The sequence below is a fragment of the Vidua macroura genome, chromosome 3 (genome assembly GCF_024509145.1).
Source record: "Vidua macroura isolate BioBank_ID:100142 chromosome 3, ASM2450914v1, whole genome shotgun sequence".
NCBI lineage: Eukaryota > Metazoa > Chordata > Aves > Passeriformes > Viduidae > Vidua > Vidua macroura.
Window position 1 is genome coordinate 1797705 of NC_071573.1, and position 17454 is coordinate 1815158.

The 17454-nt window shown below is 38.1% G+C and overlaps 1 protein-coding gene across 19 annotated transcripts in view; it reads left to right on the forward strand.

Annotated features, from left to right (window-relative positions):
• NRXN1 (neurexin 1) overlaps window positions 1-17454 on the forward strand; it is a 673407-nt gene that overhangs the window by 262657 nt on the left and 393296 nt on the right. For all 19 annotated transcript variants that reach the window (XM_053972550.1, XM_053972536.1, XM_053972537.1 and 16 more), the window contains 2 exons: window positions 1830-2268; window positions 11225-11608. In XM_053972550.1, coding sequence (XP_053828525.1) covers window positions 1830-2268; window positions 11225-11608 — 823 coding nt within the window. The remainder of the gene's footprint in view (window positions 1-1829; window positions 2269-11224; window positions 11609-17454) is intronic.

Here is a 17454-nt window from a genome sequence, read left to right on the forward strand (position 1 = left end):
CCCAAAGGGGGTCACTTGCATGTGCTGTTCTAAACTCCTTTGCGCAGCCTGTGAAATCTCAGGGGTTGTGGTGCATTTGATAAATGGAAATGTGGAACCTTACTATCTAATATTACCGTTTAGTCCAATGCTATTCACCTCTGATGTCTTCAGTTGAAGAGCACATTATCTCTGTCTCTGTGGCAGAGTACCATTTCTGCTGCCAGCAATCCACAGTGAGGTTTATCTGTTGTCTTTGGAGGCACAGGCTCTCATGGGAGCAACACTACTTGTACTCAGTTCTGAAATAAAATGAAGAAGTAGGCTTATTTGTTAACTTTTAGGATACATTTTATTATAGTAGAATAATTCTGGCAAGTCTTATGATGAAATTTGCATTGTGGATAATGATATAATTGGAATGAACACAATTCTTACTGAAAAATGTCACTCTATCAATCATTTCCTTTTCTTTTATCTTTAAACATCATTTTTCAATAGCAACTATCACTTGGGGTATGTCAGATTGTGTAAGTGCTAGTGCTTTTATTTCTAACAGTGGCACAGCTCTGCAGTTCATCTGCTGTGTTTTCCCTTACTGGGTGTCAGAGTGGGCTTCACGTGTGTTCCAGCTAGGAACAGAGGAAGTTAATCCAGAAGCTCTATCCTAAGTATTTATTAAGCACTTTCTAACCCCCAGCAGGGATGTAAAGTCCCAGTCATGGGTCCCCTGAACAGCTCCCAACTACACTGCAGAGCTGAAACATTGGATTAGGGCCAGATGGGATCCAGACCTGAATGGTGCAGATCTGTGCATGAAGAAGCCTCAGCACAAAGTTCTTGGTTTTGCTGTGCCGTTGCTTTTTATTCAAATTGCTTTTTAATGTAGGGCTTAACCTTAGAAAAAAGAGAAGAAAGTTTTAGCTTCTGTCGCTATGGTTTGGTATTCAGCCCTTTCAGTGGTATTTTAGCTTGAGCGTATAATTTATTGCACAATTAAAAGTATTGACAAAACACTTGTGCACGCCTTTGGTATTGGGGAGCTCATTTCAGCAGCTCTTGTGTTATGAATGACTCAGAAAGAGCAGCAATTTGAGAAAACACTAATAGACATTAGAACCCTGGGAAGTGGTTGCATCGTGACAGGCTTCTTGAACCAAGCTAAAGTGTGATTTGAAGCAAGAATATTTGCTGCAGACAACAATTGAATTTAAAACTAATATTGTCTTTCATTTTTATCAGAAAAGTCTTCAGTCAGGGAAAATATGTAAGTTGGGATTGTTTTTCATCAAATTGAACGGGCTCAAAGGTTTTCCTGGTTTATGATCTGTTATGATATTGGTTTGCCTATCTTATGTAGCCTCATGAATTCCATGAATGTTACTACTCCTCAGCCCCAAGGACAAACTGAAAAGATGTTAAATTATGAAGTGTCTGACCTTGCTACATTTTCTGTACATGAACAGACGAGTTAAGACAGTGACAAAGCGTTTAGAGGAAGAAGAAATCTAACATTTCTTTATAATAGCAGAGTGGCTGTGCAGAAAAGGCTTTTAAGTAATCAAGGCCACACAAGCTAATTTGCAACTCATAGTATAAATTATGTGTAGATTCTTTCAGATTGTTAGAATTAACTCCAGGGATATTTTTAGAGCAACTTTGTTTGGTTTAATGAAAACAATTATTAAATCATTAGTCAATGAAAATAGTTATTTCATCTTGTTTGTATGTAAATTATCATATTCATATATCATCACCATAATTGTCTAAATAATGTGCCTATTCAAGACTGTGTCTGTTTGGTTAAAATGCTCAGGTTTCTCCGAGTAACTTCTCTGCTTTGCTTGCAGGTTGTATATAAAAATAACGATGTCAGGTTGGAGCTGTCTCGACTTGCCAAGCAAGGGGATCCTAAAATGAAGATTCATGGGGTTGTGGCGTTTAAATGTGAGAATGTTGCAACCTTAGATCCAATCACATTTGAGACACCAGAGTCCTTCATCTCTCTGCCAAAGTGGAATGCCAAGAAAACAGGCTCAATATCATTTGACTTTCGTACAACTGAGCCAAATGGCCTCATTCTTTTCAGTCATGGGAAACCAAGGCACCAAAAAGATGCCAAACATCCACAGATGGTGAAGGTTGATTTTTTTGCCATTGAGATGCTTGATGGCCACCTCTACCTACTGTTAGACATGGGCTCAGGTACTATAAAAATAAAAGCCTTGCAGAAGAAGGTGAATGATGGTGAATGGTACCATGTGGATTTTCAGCGGGATGGGCGGTCAGGTAAGTTCCTTTTGTCTGCATTCAGAATAGCTTTTTCTGCTGTATCTGAGAGAATACTGGGTACATATTCATGTTGCCACAATTAGAGTTGGGCATCATCTGAAAAATAAGGAAATTACAGGAGGTCATTACAAAACAATAATTTGCTGAGTAAAATATCTTACAGTTACATTATTGAGTAATCAAGTACTTAATCTTGCAAGTAAGTGTGTTGTGTGCTTGAAAAACCAACAGTAATCTCCCTCTGCGTTTGCTTACATCAAAGAGCTGAAGTGGCAAGTTTCAAGAGTGAAAATAAAGCAAAAAAGGAATTACTGACAATAATCTCCAACACGGGGAATAGCTGCCTCACAGAAACAACACAGATCTTCCAATCATGTCAGCAGATCTCAGTGTATTAAATGATATGCTAATAAATGGCTAACAGCACGTGTCAGCAGGAATGGAAATAATGGACCTGCCACATTCTCTCAGTGTGATTCATATTCTGGAGTAGTGTACCCAAAAAATGATCTCACTGAAAAGTGGTAAAAATAAAGAATTCATGAACTCTTCGTCATGCTACTGGAATGTAATATGGCTTAAAGTGCATTTATCCAGTGAAATTGTCAAGGTGTATCAGCTCGTCTCATCTTGACTATGTATCTTAAGCAAATAATCAATACACATCAATTGAAGGACAGGTCTCTTCTACAGTGACTTTCCTGCACTTCATGCCAGGATTTGGGGAGGAAGAGGGCAGGGAATGTACTGAGTCTGTAATTCAGTCCTGAAAATGTTCTGATTAATACCAGTATTCAACCTGAAGTTTATGTAGGCTCTAAAATTGGGTGTTGAAAAATTTAACTACACTTCTTTTGGATTTTGTGGGATTTCCTCCACTTTCTTCCTTCTGGCGACTACCTGTCCATAGCTTGCATTTATGATTTCTTTGTGAAACTTAACCTCCAAAAAAGCTATCATTGTATGATTTAACTTCTTATTACACACAAATCACATTTCAGATAAAGCAAATCGTAGGTGCAGGTTTAAATTGAAGATTTCATTCAAATCCATGCTGAAATCCACTTGCATTATGATTATGAAAAATAATTATTTGATTCCCGGGCAGCGCAGCTTCAAATTCTAATGGTACAGACCTTGATTTTCTTATTATGTCAGTTGCTCATTTAGATTTCTTGAGGTTAAATAAATCTACCAAACAAGAACAAACAAAAAAATCAAGAAAAAAAAAAAAATCCTAACTGAACAACAAAGCACAACTTCTCAAAATCCTCAATTGGAATTGAACATCCAGCAGTTATATTATTTATACTACAGTTTTCATTTCAGACTTTCTTCTTAAGTGCTGTTTCAGTGATTCATATGAGGCAGTAAATCCTGTAATAATCATGCCTGTGGGACTGCTGAAAGCAAAGTTTATTCTTACATCCAAAGCCAACAGATCTGTAAAGGAATAAGTGCATAGTGATTGTTTACATTTGAAGATAAGTTCTGCCCTTTCATTGCTTCACAAAACACATCTCACAATTAAGAAAGCTTAGGGCATGCTTTAATTCTTTAAAACTGTTGATGGACATCAGCAAGAATTTGGAGTAATTTCAGGAAGCAAAACCTGCCTGGTGATCAGGATTGCATATTATTTTTTAAGTTGAGTTATAAATAATCAAATTAATCCATCTGATGATTTGCCTATGACTAAGATAGGTGAAATTTATGCAACCCCCCCCCCACCCATCACTGTTGAACACTAATCATAATACCTATTAACTCTGAGACATGGAACTATTACCATGAATACTGAATAAAAAAATGCAGGCTTATGGATTGGCAAACTGAATTTTAACTGCAATCTGAAATAGAATCAAAGTTTTTCTGTTGTTCTAACACTTGGAATAATAGTTTATAGTAGGAGAAGTACCAATAACACTGGCAATGCTTTTGTTTGTCTTAATGACGGTAAGATTAAAATTATTAGAGAGATGAATTAAGGTGCCAAAGTAAAAAATACAGATTTTATGTAACAGTCAATGTGATAGAGAGGGAAATAGGAAGAAATATTAAAAAAGGGTGGGGGGGTGCACACTCAATTCTGACTGGGCCCTAACATTATCCCTATCACCCTGTACAATTTTACTATATTCCACCAAAGCCACCTGTCCTTGTTTCCACCTTCTGAAAGCTTCTCTTTTCACTCTGAGTTTGCTCAGCAGCTCCTCACCCATCCATGGAGGCCTGCTGGCATTTTTGCCCCATTGCCTCCCTGTCGGGATGCCTCGTTTCTGAGCTTGGAGAAAGTGATCCTTGGATGCCAGGCAGCATCCTTGGGCCCCTCTGCCCTCCAGGGCTCTTTCCCACTGGACTCCACTGAGCAGTGCCCTGAAGAGGCCAAAGTCTGCTCCAAAGCCCAGGGCAGTGAGTTTTCTGTGTGCCCTCCTCGCTGTCCTGAGTATCTCAGCCCCCTCCACCTCGTGGTCAGGTCATGCACTTTGGTGTGTTTTGCCCATAAAGAATAAAATTCACTTTACTGTTTCAGGATGCTTTTTGGTTTCTGTTCTCTAGCCCAGACCAAACATACTGGAAATCACATGAATATGATTACTTTTCACTAGATTTCCTTCAGAATTTTTATATAACTGAACGAATATACCTTGTGTAGAAAAAAAATGTGCTTTTCTGAGACTTTCTTGTTGCCATTGACAGCATATTTCCCTAGCTAACAAGCATAGAGGAAGAGATTCTTCTGTTAATGAAGAAGTAGCTCGAATAAACTGTGATTCTTTTTTTCTTTAAATTAAGTTTGGTGTCTTTCAGCCTTTTGCTCCCAGACTTCAAATCCAATGCAGAGTGGTTCTCTCCTATAGAAGAATGTTGTGACATTTCTCAAGGAGCTTTGCTAATTTCCTTGACTTTCATATTAGCTGGATCAGCAAGTACTAGATTTATTTCTCATTCTTTGCTCTCTTCCAGACTCTCAGTCACAGTGAGCATCCACTCTAAGCTACTGATTTTGCCTTTGCTTGCCTGGGACTGCAGTGGAGGCGGGGGGAGGTGTAAGGAGTGAGAACACCTTTTTAAATTGTAATCATCCAGGCCCCATTCACTAGTAATTCTGTCAATCCACTCAGATTTTGAGACGTACAAGGAAGATATGGTGCCTTTTAATTTCCTTTTGCTGAAAGACGTTTTGACCTGTTATTCTTGTTTTCACCCTGGAATGCCATTCTGTTTCCTGTAAGACTTAATCTGAGTGCTTTCTTACTAAAAAAAAAGATCATTGGTAGGACAGAGTTCCTGAGACCATATTTAGGTAACATTTAAGGGTTGGGTAAAGAGAAATATTCATAAGATATTCTCCTCTGGTCCCTCCTCCTAGGTGTGCAGCTGTGTCCTGAGTTTCCCCCCAGTACTCCTGAACTGTGCATCCTGAGTTTCTGGGAAGGGACCACAGCTTCACAGCTGCCTCTTCTGTGCCCTGCCTTGGACCATGGGCTGCATGATGTGGTCACAGTCCTCATCACAGCTATTATATTGTGTTTTAGCAAAGAAGATGTATTTAGAATTAATACCTCGCTCTGATTTTTCAAGGTTTCTTAATGAGCAGATGTTTTTCACAGGCACAAAAAGCAGCTAAAATAGGCCATGTCAGGTAAGCAGAGAGATCAGAACAGTTGCAGTAGCTCCACTTAAAATCTTCATATTTAACTGATCAGGAGAGAGATGAGATTTAGAAATATGATTTTGTTTCTTATACCCAATTTTAGGAAAAATTAAATTGCTGAGATAATGAATATGATTGGAGAGGCTCATTAAGTCATACCTGAGGGAAATGTTTGCCTGTTCTGCTCTTAATGGTACTGCAAGCTCTGCAGAAAAAAAGAATTAGGAAAAAACCTACAAACCCAAACTAAATGAAAAACAATCATGAAGCAGCTGTTAAGGTCTTTGCTCCCAGTGTTTCTTGTAACACAATGGGGATAGGTTTTACAACTGTTTTCTGAGACTTAAGTGTCCTTAAATTTTTTTAAAACTCTTTGCCATATGCAAGGATGACCATGCAATTTTTTTTGTTTTGTTTTTTTTTTTTTTTTTTTTGTTTTTTTTTGGGTTTTTTTTTTTTTTGTTTTTTTTTGCTAAACCACCATTCATCCTTTGGAAACCACCACTACAAAGTGAATTCAGGGAGAAACTTACTCTTCTTGTCAACCTCCAATTGTGTAGGGCAGCATAAAGCACAGTGTATCAGCATCTATTCATAAGTAGGTAGCATTTAAGGGCTGAGTCACTGAAATTTTGAACTAAAGTTAGTTTCAGCTTGAACACCAGAAATGATTTCTGGAGTATGTAATTAGAGCATAACTATAATCAACATCTCACTGTAAGTAGTGCTTTGTGATGCCTCTTACACGTGTTGTTGTTGAAGGTTCTTTTTTTCCACATGTACTCTTTTACATATTACTTCCCACATCTTTTTAACCTCTTAAGAACAGCCAGATTTACATTTTCCTATTTCAACAGATGTTAATAGTTTTCATACTTGGGAGGATGGGTTTATACTGCATTTTAATGAATATTCTTTCAATGATCTGCAGCTTTCTTGGCTGATCTGCATCTTTCCCAGGGTCCAATATAAAACTGAACCAACACTCAGTACAATAGGCTTCTCTGTAATCCCTAATATGTTTCCCATTTTGCTCACCTGTTGCTATTGTTAACTTATATTTTTGACTCGTCCTCTGAAGGACTTCTCACTAATTAGTTATCCTTTTAAGTCAATAATTCTTGCTGAAAACCATAACTTCATTAGTTTTTCTCAAACTGCTTTTCCAATACAGAAAGAAGTTTCTGAATGTTAAATTGCCCTGTATTCTCAGGTGAAATGCTGCAGAATCAAAGCAGCTATTAGTCATTACAGGGCACTTAAATGTATGTCCAATTTCTAGAGATAAGAAATGCTACTTGTTTTTAGAATCTGAAGGTAGATAATGAATTGTCAGACTAAATAAGTCACCCCACCCCTTCTTGTCTTTGTCATTCCCTTTTACTTTCAGGCAGGACAAACCACGTGCTGTCAGCATTCTTCCATTGCTTTCTTATTCTGATAGAAATTCAAAAATTATTTCCTACTTTGAGTCTCAGAAAACTTTGCACAGAAGCTGCTTGTTTCCTGGAAGGCATTATGGCTCTTTTCAAAGATGTGATATCTCTGCTTCTCTGGTTCTGGGTGCTGTTATGAAGAGATGGAAGTTTAAGGATGGTTCTTACTCCAGAGATTTTAAAGTTGTGTTTTTCTCTCTCTCTTAACCATCCAGTGCTCTTCTGAATCTGCTGCTTCCACATAAAATCTGTTGTCTCTAGCTTATTTTGTTAAACAAGATATGTCCCATTCTTTCCTCCTGTAAATTTTGACAATTCTGTCTTGAGAATGACATTTTAGTATCTCTACAAGGAAATTTATTAACTCTCTTTGTGCTGACCACATAAGACGTTTGCATGCTCCCTTAGCTTCCCTTTCTGCCTCTGTGGAAAGTGATGGTCCTTCATATTCATAAGCAGAAACATCTGAATGGATTGAAGCACACTGGTTATTCATCAAAACAATTCCTTTTAATCTGCCTATAATTCCTAGAGAAAGTAGAATTGAAGTCTATCAAAGGAGGTGAGCATCACAGTCCCCAGTTTCTGTGGCAGCCTCTCCCACTGTTGTGAGGTCCAACTTGAGACATTTTCAGTAGAACTCAAAGTTTCCCTCAAGAAAGATAACTGGCTTAAAAAAAAAACAAGAAAAGCACCATCAAGCCACAGGAAAACAAACAACCCCAAGCTCCTGCAATAAACAAGAAAAACTAGAAAAAAAAAAAATTACACAGCCTCCTCCCCCATCAAAAACTCACCAAGATGAAACAGCATGTGCTACCAGCTCTGTCTCAGCTCTGGGTGCACTGTGAATCCCAGGGTGATGATGGAACCATTGTTTCATTTCTGTAGGCCAACATTCTGTGAACTTGAGTTCTTCATTTTGTTGTAGGATTCTTAAAAGGCTCTGTCATTTTTGCTGTATTTTGGAATATTTTTATGCTCCCTTATTTTACTTGGATTTTTCTGTTTTCATCTGTGTTTACAAAGCAATTAGTGAGTAAAGTTTGCATTGTCTGTCAGTGATACATAAAAGGTAATTTGGATATCACCAGCAGTGATGGCTGTGTAGTTGCCTGTCATGTTTTTCCACCCATAGTCATTAAATGCCACAATTGCAAGGTTTCAGGGGACTTCTCCCACAGAGTATTTTATGGGGTTTCATGTCTTTTACCTGGGAAGGTAAAAAGTTCATTTCTTTAAGAAGCTGTTGACATCTATTCAAAATAATATTTAAGCTCTCTTCAGAGTAATCCTTTATGGCACAGAGAAGAAAAAATTCCTGGTTCAATCTATCACTTTACTATAATTCACAGTCACCAGTTTCCCTTATCATTCACCTTCCTAAGCCTTCTGTGCTTGCAAAGCTTCCACTTGGAACACTGAGTAGCAGAGATTTATCTGTCTTCTTCTGTGAGCTGAAGGTAATCATGGGATAGTAGATTTTTTTTTTTTTTTTTTTTTAATAGAAAAGGAGTTCTGGGGTTTTTTGTTAATGCCTTGAAAATATGAACATTTTTGTCCAGCAGAAAGCAGCACTGTTCACATGTTGGAGCTTGCTGTTGGAGGCTGCAGCTGAGTTAACTCGTGTGGGTGCAAGAGTGGGTGCTGCCTGAACATGGGTTTAGAGTGTTTGCTCCTAAATTAGCCTGTACATCAACAGATGGCAGCAAGCAACAATAGCAGTAAAAAAACACTGTGAGGACAAGTACAATTTATATTTACAGTATCTCCAATGTCTTTAGAGACTAAAAGATCTGTTGCCTGTTAGCCATCCTTCCTGACACCCTAGGATGCTCTCTGAAAAGTCTCTCTTGGTTTGGCAGGTCATTCACAGGTGTCCTTGTTTGACTCAGCTGATTAATCAAATCTCAAAATGTTTATGCTTGCATGCCTAAGGTCAAACCTATAGCAAGCATTCCATGTGAGTGCCAAGTTCTGCTTCTAGAAGCTGAGAAGCAACAACAAATTTTTAGAGTTAGCAGGCCATAATCATCTTATCAGTTTTAAACAGATGGAAGTTTGGAAGAAAAAGTATCTTGTTTCAGCATGCCTATTTCTTATTTTCTTGGAAGTTCACTTTTGTATCTGTGGGATTATTCAACTGACACAGAAAACATTTCTTAGAATACATAAAAGGGAAAACTGGCCACATCCTCACTCTTTAAACATGCTTATAAAGATGCAAAACTGCTATGCAAGCCTTTGTTTCATCTTGTTAGTTCTCTTCTGATAGTAAGGAGACTGTTTGTGGTACTGTCCTTCTAAAATCCATGTCTCAAGTCTCACATGGGAGTTGGACCTCCTGAGACCTTTATCCCAAACAGCTTTTATTAACAATCCAGATTCTATGGATGTTCATTCTGTCAGTGTTGTTGAAGTCAACCTACTGGACCAACAATAGAACAGAAAAAATATAGCTTCCACAGGGGTCCATTACTAAGAGAGAAGCCTAAATTTTAGGCTGTGCCCAAGTAAGAGAATGATCTTTTTCTGACCTGCCTTTGTTTGCTTAAAACTGACATTTTAGTACGTATGCTGTGTAAAGTGTGAATTTCTTCTTATGCACAACTCCTACCACAGTGGAAGCGTTTTTGGTAATCAGTGTTATCTTCTGGAATCTGTTTCAGGCTAACAGTGGAGATGGTGAATCATGTTCACTTTGTATATATATGTATGCTAAATTCATCATGGTGAACACAATTCTTCAGTCTCTTGTTACCAGTAAACACTTTCAATGTCATGCCCAGCAAATAACAGTGCTGCCATTAGAATAATTTGGTGACCTATATAATATTTTGATTTATATTTTGCTTGCTTCTGTACCCATGTAGAGTGATAAGGAATCACATCTGTGAAGATCTACATGAAGATTTTTTTTTTTTTTGCCAAGTGATTTTACTTAGAAATAAAATTAAAATTGGTTGGCTGGCATAAGTATGCTCTGTGACTGCATGTACTAAATTTGTGTTTCTGCTTATTCAAGTTGTAGGTGTTGCATACCTCATTGTTTTAAACAAAGTGCCACCAAAAAAAGGTTCTTTGCTGATGATTACATTTTCTTTGTTCAGACACTTCATAAAAAGAACTCTATTTTAGGTTCAATTTTGTTTATTAACCAAAATGGAAAAGATATTTCTGGTTTCCTGAAGATCTGTATACATCTTCTCTCCTTCTCATTGTAACATGCACGCATTTTGAGATAAGAATCAGAGGCATTGATTTTCCCTCCAGGACCACATCTCTTCCTTCTTAATGATTGCCTGCCTGGCAGCTGATGAGAGCATTTTCCTTCTGCACTTAAAGAAAAAAAAAGTCTTATCCAAAGCCCACTGGAAGTGGTGAGAGTCTTTTAAAATACTGAGTCTTTGGGCCCAAACCAAAGACTCAGGTTTGCCTCCCAGGTTGCAACCTATCAATGCAACCCTGATCTTAAGGCTTTGAAATACATATGAGGGAGTGAAGATATTTCTGTTGTTGTTGCACAAAGAGGATGTTTCTGAAAATAACTACAAACTGCATTCCTCCTGTACCTAGGAGATGGGTAAGGGGATTTTGACTGGGATTTTTCCTGTTGTGCTCATGCAGTGTTGTGCATAAAGGCTTTCTAGATCATTAACTTCCTGACTACATTGCAATTGAAGTACTGAAGTGTATCTATGGCTCTACAGCTGTACAAACACAAATACCTCTGCTTCACTTGCAGCTGTTTGCCAGGAGCTAATGTGACGTGTAGATGAATGAGTAAAAAAAAAAAAAAAAAAAAAGCAGCACCAAAATCAAATATCTTGAAAAATCACACGTTTAATTGTCTTTACAGGGACGATATCTGTGAACACGTTACGTACTCCATACACTGCGCCAGGAGAAAGTGAAATCCTTGACTTGGATGATGACTTGTATCTTGGAGGCTTACCAGAAAATAAAGCAGGCCTGGTCTTCCCAACAGAAGTGTGGACAGCACTCCTCAATTATGGATACGTCGGCTGCATTCGAGATTTATTTATTGATGGTCAAAGCAAAGATATTCGACAGATGGCTGAAATTCAAAGCACAGCTGGAGTAAAACCCTCATGCTCAAGAGAAACTGCAAAGCCTTGCCTTAGCAACCCCTGTAAAAACAATGGTGTGTGCAGGGATGGGTGGAACAGATATGTGTGTGATTGCTCTGGCACGGGGTACCTTGGCAGATCGTGTGAAAGAGGTAGGTTCTGTGAGATGACTGCACTTCTGCTTTTATATCTATATTAAAAAAAAAAAAAAAGTACTGCTATAAAATAAATAAAATCCTGTGCAATGATTAAAAATGGTAAGCTATCATTAACTGTCCTGAGGCAAAAAAAGCATCCTTGACTTCTCTTGATGTGAGGTAGAGCCCTGCTCTACACTCAAAGCAGTAATTCTGGAGGAAAGGTCTTAGGAGAGACTCTAAGGTGTGTGAAGGAGTATTAGGTGCCTATGACAGAGTCAGTGCTGCTGAACAGCTCCTAGAAGATGCCTCCTTTTGTGTCTCATCATACATTGCTGAGCTCTGAAAAGCTTTGTGAAAGCAATTTTGAATATTATTGCATTGCTATGACGCCTTAGCGTGGCTACCTAGAAGAGAGGCTAGACAAGGTTAAGAGAATAAAGTGAGTATTTGTTAAAGACCTTTAATAGAGACACCTTGGGCAGGGTAAAAGCCTCCCAGAGGCCACACCATGGTCACAAGTTTTTCAGACAGATATAAGTTTTGTCCATATACATATCAGGGCTTAATCCTCCAATTGCAGCTTCAGGTAATGAAGTCATTTACCCCCAGTTTGCATCCCCCAATTAACCTTTATTAATGCTTTTCAGTGCCTGAGTCTGTAGGGTGTCCTTGGATTCCAGGCCCAAAGGAATTGTTTTGTCTGACCAAAGTGTGAAGAGTAGTTAGCATTTTATGTGAAGTTTAGAGTTATGCACTATTGCAGCACAGGATTTGAAAAATATAAAAAAAAATCTTAATAAAAAATATAAATAAAATATAAAATAAAAAATATAAATAAAAATATAAAATATAAATAAAATCTTAAGGCATTGGCTAAATTGTTACATTCCAGTTACAAACTGAGGTCTTATTCTCTGCTTATTTATGTCAGTGTTAGTATATAATTAAATTTGCTTTTGAATTCCAGTGTCACTTAAATCCATGGCCAGAACTTCACCCATGAGCCAAAACAAAAGAGTCAGTAAAAATCAATATTTTTTACTTATCTCTTTTTGGAAAGATACAAGTACCCAAGGAAACTGTCTGAAGTTACCTAAAATATGAATATTCCTCATGCCTAGAAATGGTAACAGTGAAGTTGACAAACTCCATTTATTTAATTGAAAAGGTGGATAGTGTCAAGGAAGGCAGATGTTGAGGTTAGTTAATAGATAGAAAACCCTGTAATTTATTTAAAATTGCAGTGTGCTAATGAAGTATTTTAAGGAGGTAAGCAATAAAATAAATGTATTAAATATTTAAGGTTTTTATTTTTATTCTTATTGCTATAGAAAACGTTTCAATGCCAGGAGTTGTACTTTTTCATCTTACTGTTGACACAGTATTTTCTTTGGATTTGTCTTTAACCTGAAATCTAAAATTGACTGAAAATTAAGTTCTTTTCATCTAGTTTGATTCATTTTTCGAGTTAATCAGATGAAACAAAAATGTGTTCTTCAGAAATAAAGCCCCCAATGAATGTTTTAAGTTGCACGTCCATAGATAACGTACATTTCTGCAGTACAGCTACCTCCACATTACCATCATTTGAAAGAGGATTCTCTCAGATTTTTTTGTGGGGTTTCTCTGCTCTGTTTGGGCTGTTGATTGATGCCTTTGGCTCCACATTACCATCATTTGCAAGAGGATTCTCTCAGATTCTTTGGTGGTGTTTGTGCTCTGTTCGGGCTCTTGATGCCTTTGGCTCCACGTTACCATCATTTGAAAGAGGATTCTCTCAGATTCTTTGGTGGGGTTTGTGCTCTGTTTGGGCTGTTGATACCTTTTGCTCCACATTACCATCATTTCCAAGAGGATTCTCTCAGATTCTTCGGTGGGGTTTGTGCTCTGTTTGGGCTGTTGATTGATGCCTTTGGCTCCACATTACCATCATTTGCAAGAGGATTCTCTCAGATTTTTTGGTGGGGTTTCTCTGCTCTGTTCAGGCTGTTGATTGATGCCTTTGGCTCCACGTTACCATCATTTATAAGAAGATTCTCTCAGAGTCTTTGGTGGTGTTTGTGCTCTGTTTGGGCTGTTGATTGATGCCTTTGGCTCCACGTTACCATCATTTGCAAGAGGATTCTCTCAGATTCTTCGGTGGGGTTTGTGCTCTGTTTGGGCTGTTGATTGATGCCTTTGGCTCCACGTTACCAACATTTACAAGAAGATTCTCTCAGATTCTTTGGTGGTGTTTGTGCTCTGTTCAGGCTGTTGATGCCTTTGGCTCCCCGTTACCATCATTTGCAAGAGGATTCTCTCAGATTCCTTGGTGGGGTTTGTGCTCTGTTTGGGCTGTTGATTGATGCCTTTTGCTCCACATTACCATCATTTGCAAGAGGATTCTCTCAGATTCTTTGGTGGTGTTTGTGCTCTGTTCGGGCTGTTGATGCCTTTGGCTCCACGTTACCATCATTTGCAAGAGGATTCTCTCAGATCCTTCGGTGGGGTTTCTCTGTGCTCTGCTCGGGCTGTTGGTGCCCTTGGCTCGTGGCCAGCTGCGCCGAGCCCCCCAGGCTGCTGCTGCCGGCGCAGCGGGGCCGGCAGAGGGATAACGGAGCTGCCTGATGCATCCCCCAGCCCTCGGTTAGGCATGGCTGGTGTACCACCCTGTGGCCAAACTCGCCTATTACACAGGGGCTCGAGCCAAAGCCGCCTTTGCGTTTTATTTCCACGGGAAAGCCAGGAAACATGTGCCTTAGAGACATAAACACAGGCGGATCTGCACAGAACTGAAAGCGGGCATCATCATCGCAGCAGCTTTCCGTACTCGTGTTGGACGGGTGGTGATGTTTTATAGGGAAACCTTTGCCTTTTATTTCCCGTGCCGTATTTTCAAGCATTGTCAAGCTCAAGGCTTCGTTCTCCCAGTGCATTCCCCTGGTGGGAATGGTGGTACTGGAGTGGTGGTGCTGGCTCCTCCACAGTGACATTTGGCTCTTGTCCAACAGAAATATGCGTGGCACTTCAGCAATTATGAGATCATTTCCTGCTCTTGGGTTTCCCTGTTTCCCTCTCCAGAGGGAACTGCAGTGAAAGGAGGCGTCTTCTCAGTAATATTCATATCCCAAGTGGTCATGAATTAATAAGATTATAGCTTTTGGGATCCCGAAAGCGTCGTGTTGGCATCCTACCACACAAAGTTATTATAACTACTGCCCGTGTGTAGGAACTGATAGACTTTTGTATTTGGTGATATAAGCAGCACATTTACAGTTGTTCAAGCCAATTTAAATGAAAAGGGAACGCACTCATTTCAACAAGCAATACAGATTCATAAAGAAAAGAAAGCTTTAGAATAAAATACTGGAGATTAAACAATAGAATATTTAACATTAATTAAGGTGTCTTAACTAAAAAAAAAAAAAGTGTGGAGCTGGTTTTTATAGCCATTTTTTTTTTTTTCTTTTCATACTATTTCACCTGAATTAGGAGTACTAACATCCATACATGGATGTTTAGTGTATGATACAGAACCTGAAATAATTTCAGGCCATTAGTGCACAAAACCCCTGGAACACCACTGTGGTCTATTTTAATTTGTGTACTTAAAATTATATATATATATATATATGCACACACACATATATTTATAGCCACATCCATTTTATCATGCTGCAAGTTATAGGTGATTTTATTCTTGGTTTTCAGTAAGGATAAACAACAGCATAATCTGTAGATTGGCTTTAGTAGATTATGCAAACTCTAGCAGATGGATGGACAGATGTCACAGCAATATAATTTGGTGTCCTCTCTTACTTTGTGGATCACTGAGTGACTGTCTGCCTCTTGGCAAAGCCTTTTGCAGGTGTATTCTTTTGACTGGATCAATAAAGTCATCAAACAGGGATATGAAAAAGGAAGCATGCAAACAAAGGCTTATGAAGGTGGCATTTCTGAAGAGAAAATCTGTTTAAAGTAGGGCGTGTGTAGATGTCCATATTGTGCATGCACAGACCCCTACATACACGTATGCACATTAGAGAAATGTAGCTTTCATTTCTCATGTTATACCTGGATGCTTTAAAATTTTAAATGAAGAATACTAGAGGGTGGTATGAGGATAGATGGCATGAAGAATCAGGTCTTCTAAATATTATATTAATTCCATCACTGTCTTAAATGAACTGATTGGTCCTGTGTGTTAAAGTTGTAACAAACTTACAGTGTGGCTTAGGACCTCAGTCCTGAAATAATACCAGTGTAGGAATTGGGAGGAATAATTTCAGCTTCTATTCACACATTATCCAATAAATAATCACATACAGAGAATTGTTTCTATCATATTGATGGAAATGTTCCCTATAAATCTCCGAGGCTGCAGCTTTGGGCCCAAGTGGAATGAAGAAAATGCCATACAGAAAACACAAAACACCTGGGAAGAGGACAAAAAGTTCAAATTTGACTCAGTAGCAGCCAATATATTTGAATACTCACATAATTTCTAGGAGTAAAATCACACATGCACACACACACACATATATATATTATATATATATATATATTTTTTTTTTACACATATATGTATCAGGGAGCATTTTTAAGGCACAACATTGTTGCTCTACTTGTAGTGGTAAAAAAAAAAAAAAAAAAAACAGAATAAGAGAGCAAACCTGAATACTTGATTATTGATGATCCAGATTGCTCATACATATCCTGGCATGACTCTGGACTGATAGTCTGTCATTTCTGGGCAAAGTTTGTGTGGGATTTTAGTGACAGCAGACACAGAGGGTGATTTCATGCTTTAAAATTGGCTCTGTGGGATGCAATACAGTCCTCAAATTATTGCAGATACGCTGAAACTGAAAAAGCGGGAAAAAATTAATATTTCTTCCTTTGGGACTTCACAGGCACCACAAGGGGTCCAGAGGAAACAAGATCCTATTTCATTTATTAAATTAAGTGCAATAGGCATTTGTACTCAATTGTACCAAGAATCACGTTCTTAAAACAACTCAAACTTGACTCCAAAACTTACAAGAAAGAGCCCTGAAATTCAAATGCCATACTTGTTTAATTTTAATTTAAATAGGCTGTGAATTGAAAAATGGCATCTACTCAGGAAATTCTACTTAAGTCTAAAAATATCCAGCTCAGCATTTCTGAGGGTAGGAGCAGATGTAGGAAAGTTTCCAGAAGAGTTGGTGCCTGTCTCTTGAGCAATTTAGGTAATTCCAGCTCAAGTGGAAATTGAGGTCCTGAATCTCCTCTCATGTCAGTACTGATCTGTGCATCCTTGGCTTTAGACACAGAGATAATTGAGGTGGTGTGTGTGTGTGGAGAAAAGAAGACTATCTAGCCATGAAGATTTTAATAAGAAACAAATTGAAGAAAAAAAAAAAAAGAAACAAATTGAAACAAAAAAAAAGAAACAAATTGAAGAAAAAAAAAATTGAGAGGGGGACTCAACCCTTCAGTGGGGGTTGTTTTGGAGTTTGGTTCATTTGCGTGTTTTGTTTGGCTGGTTTTTACCACAGAAGCGGGAAAAGTTGGAATTGTCAGGTTTATAAAACTGTCAAAGAATGAACGTATAAAACATTTTTATATAATGCCATATGTTCCTTAATAATTCTACTGCATGCCCTTATCTGCTGCCACCAAAAAAAAATTGTCAGTGATTATTTTATAAGGATTTTCTGCTGGTTTTTTTTCTTTTTGGCACTGATTCCAAGAGTGAAGTGGTAGTAAAGCTATCACTCTTTTCCTCTTTTCTTTAAATGAATATCCCATCCTGAGCTAAACTTTAAGTCTATTATCTTTCGATCTAATAATTAAGAGGAAGCTGAACAAGAGAAAAAAGACATTCTGCCAACACT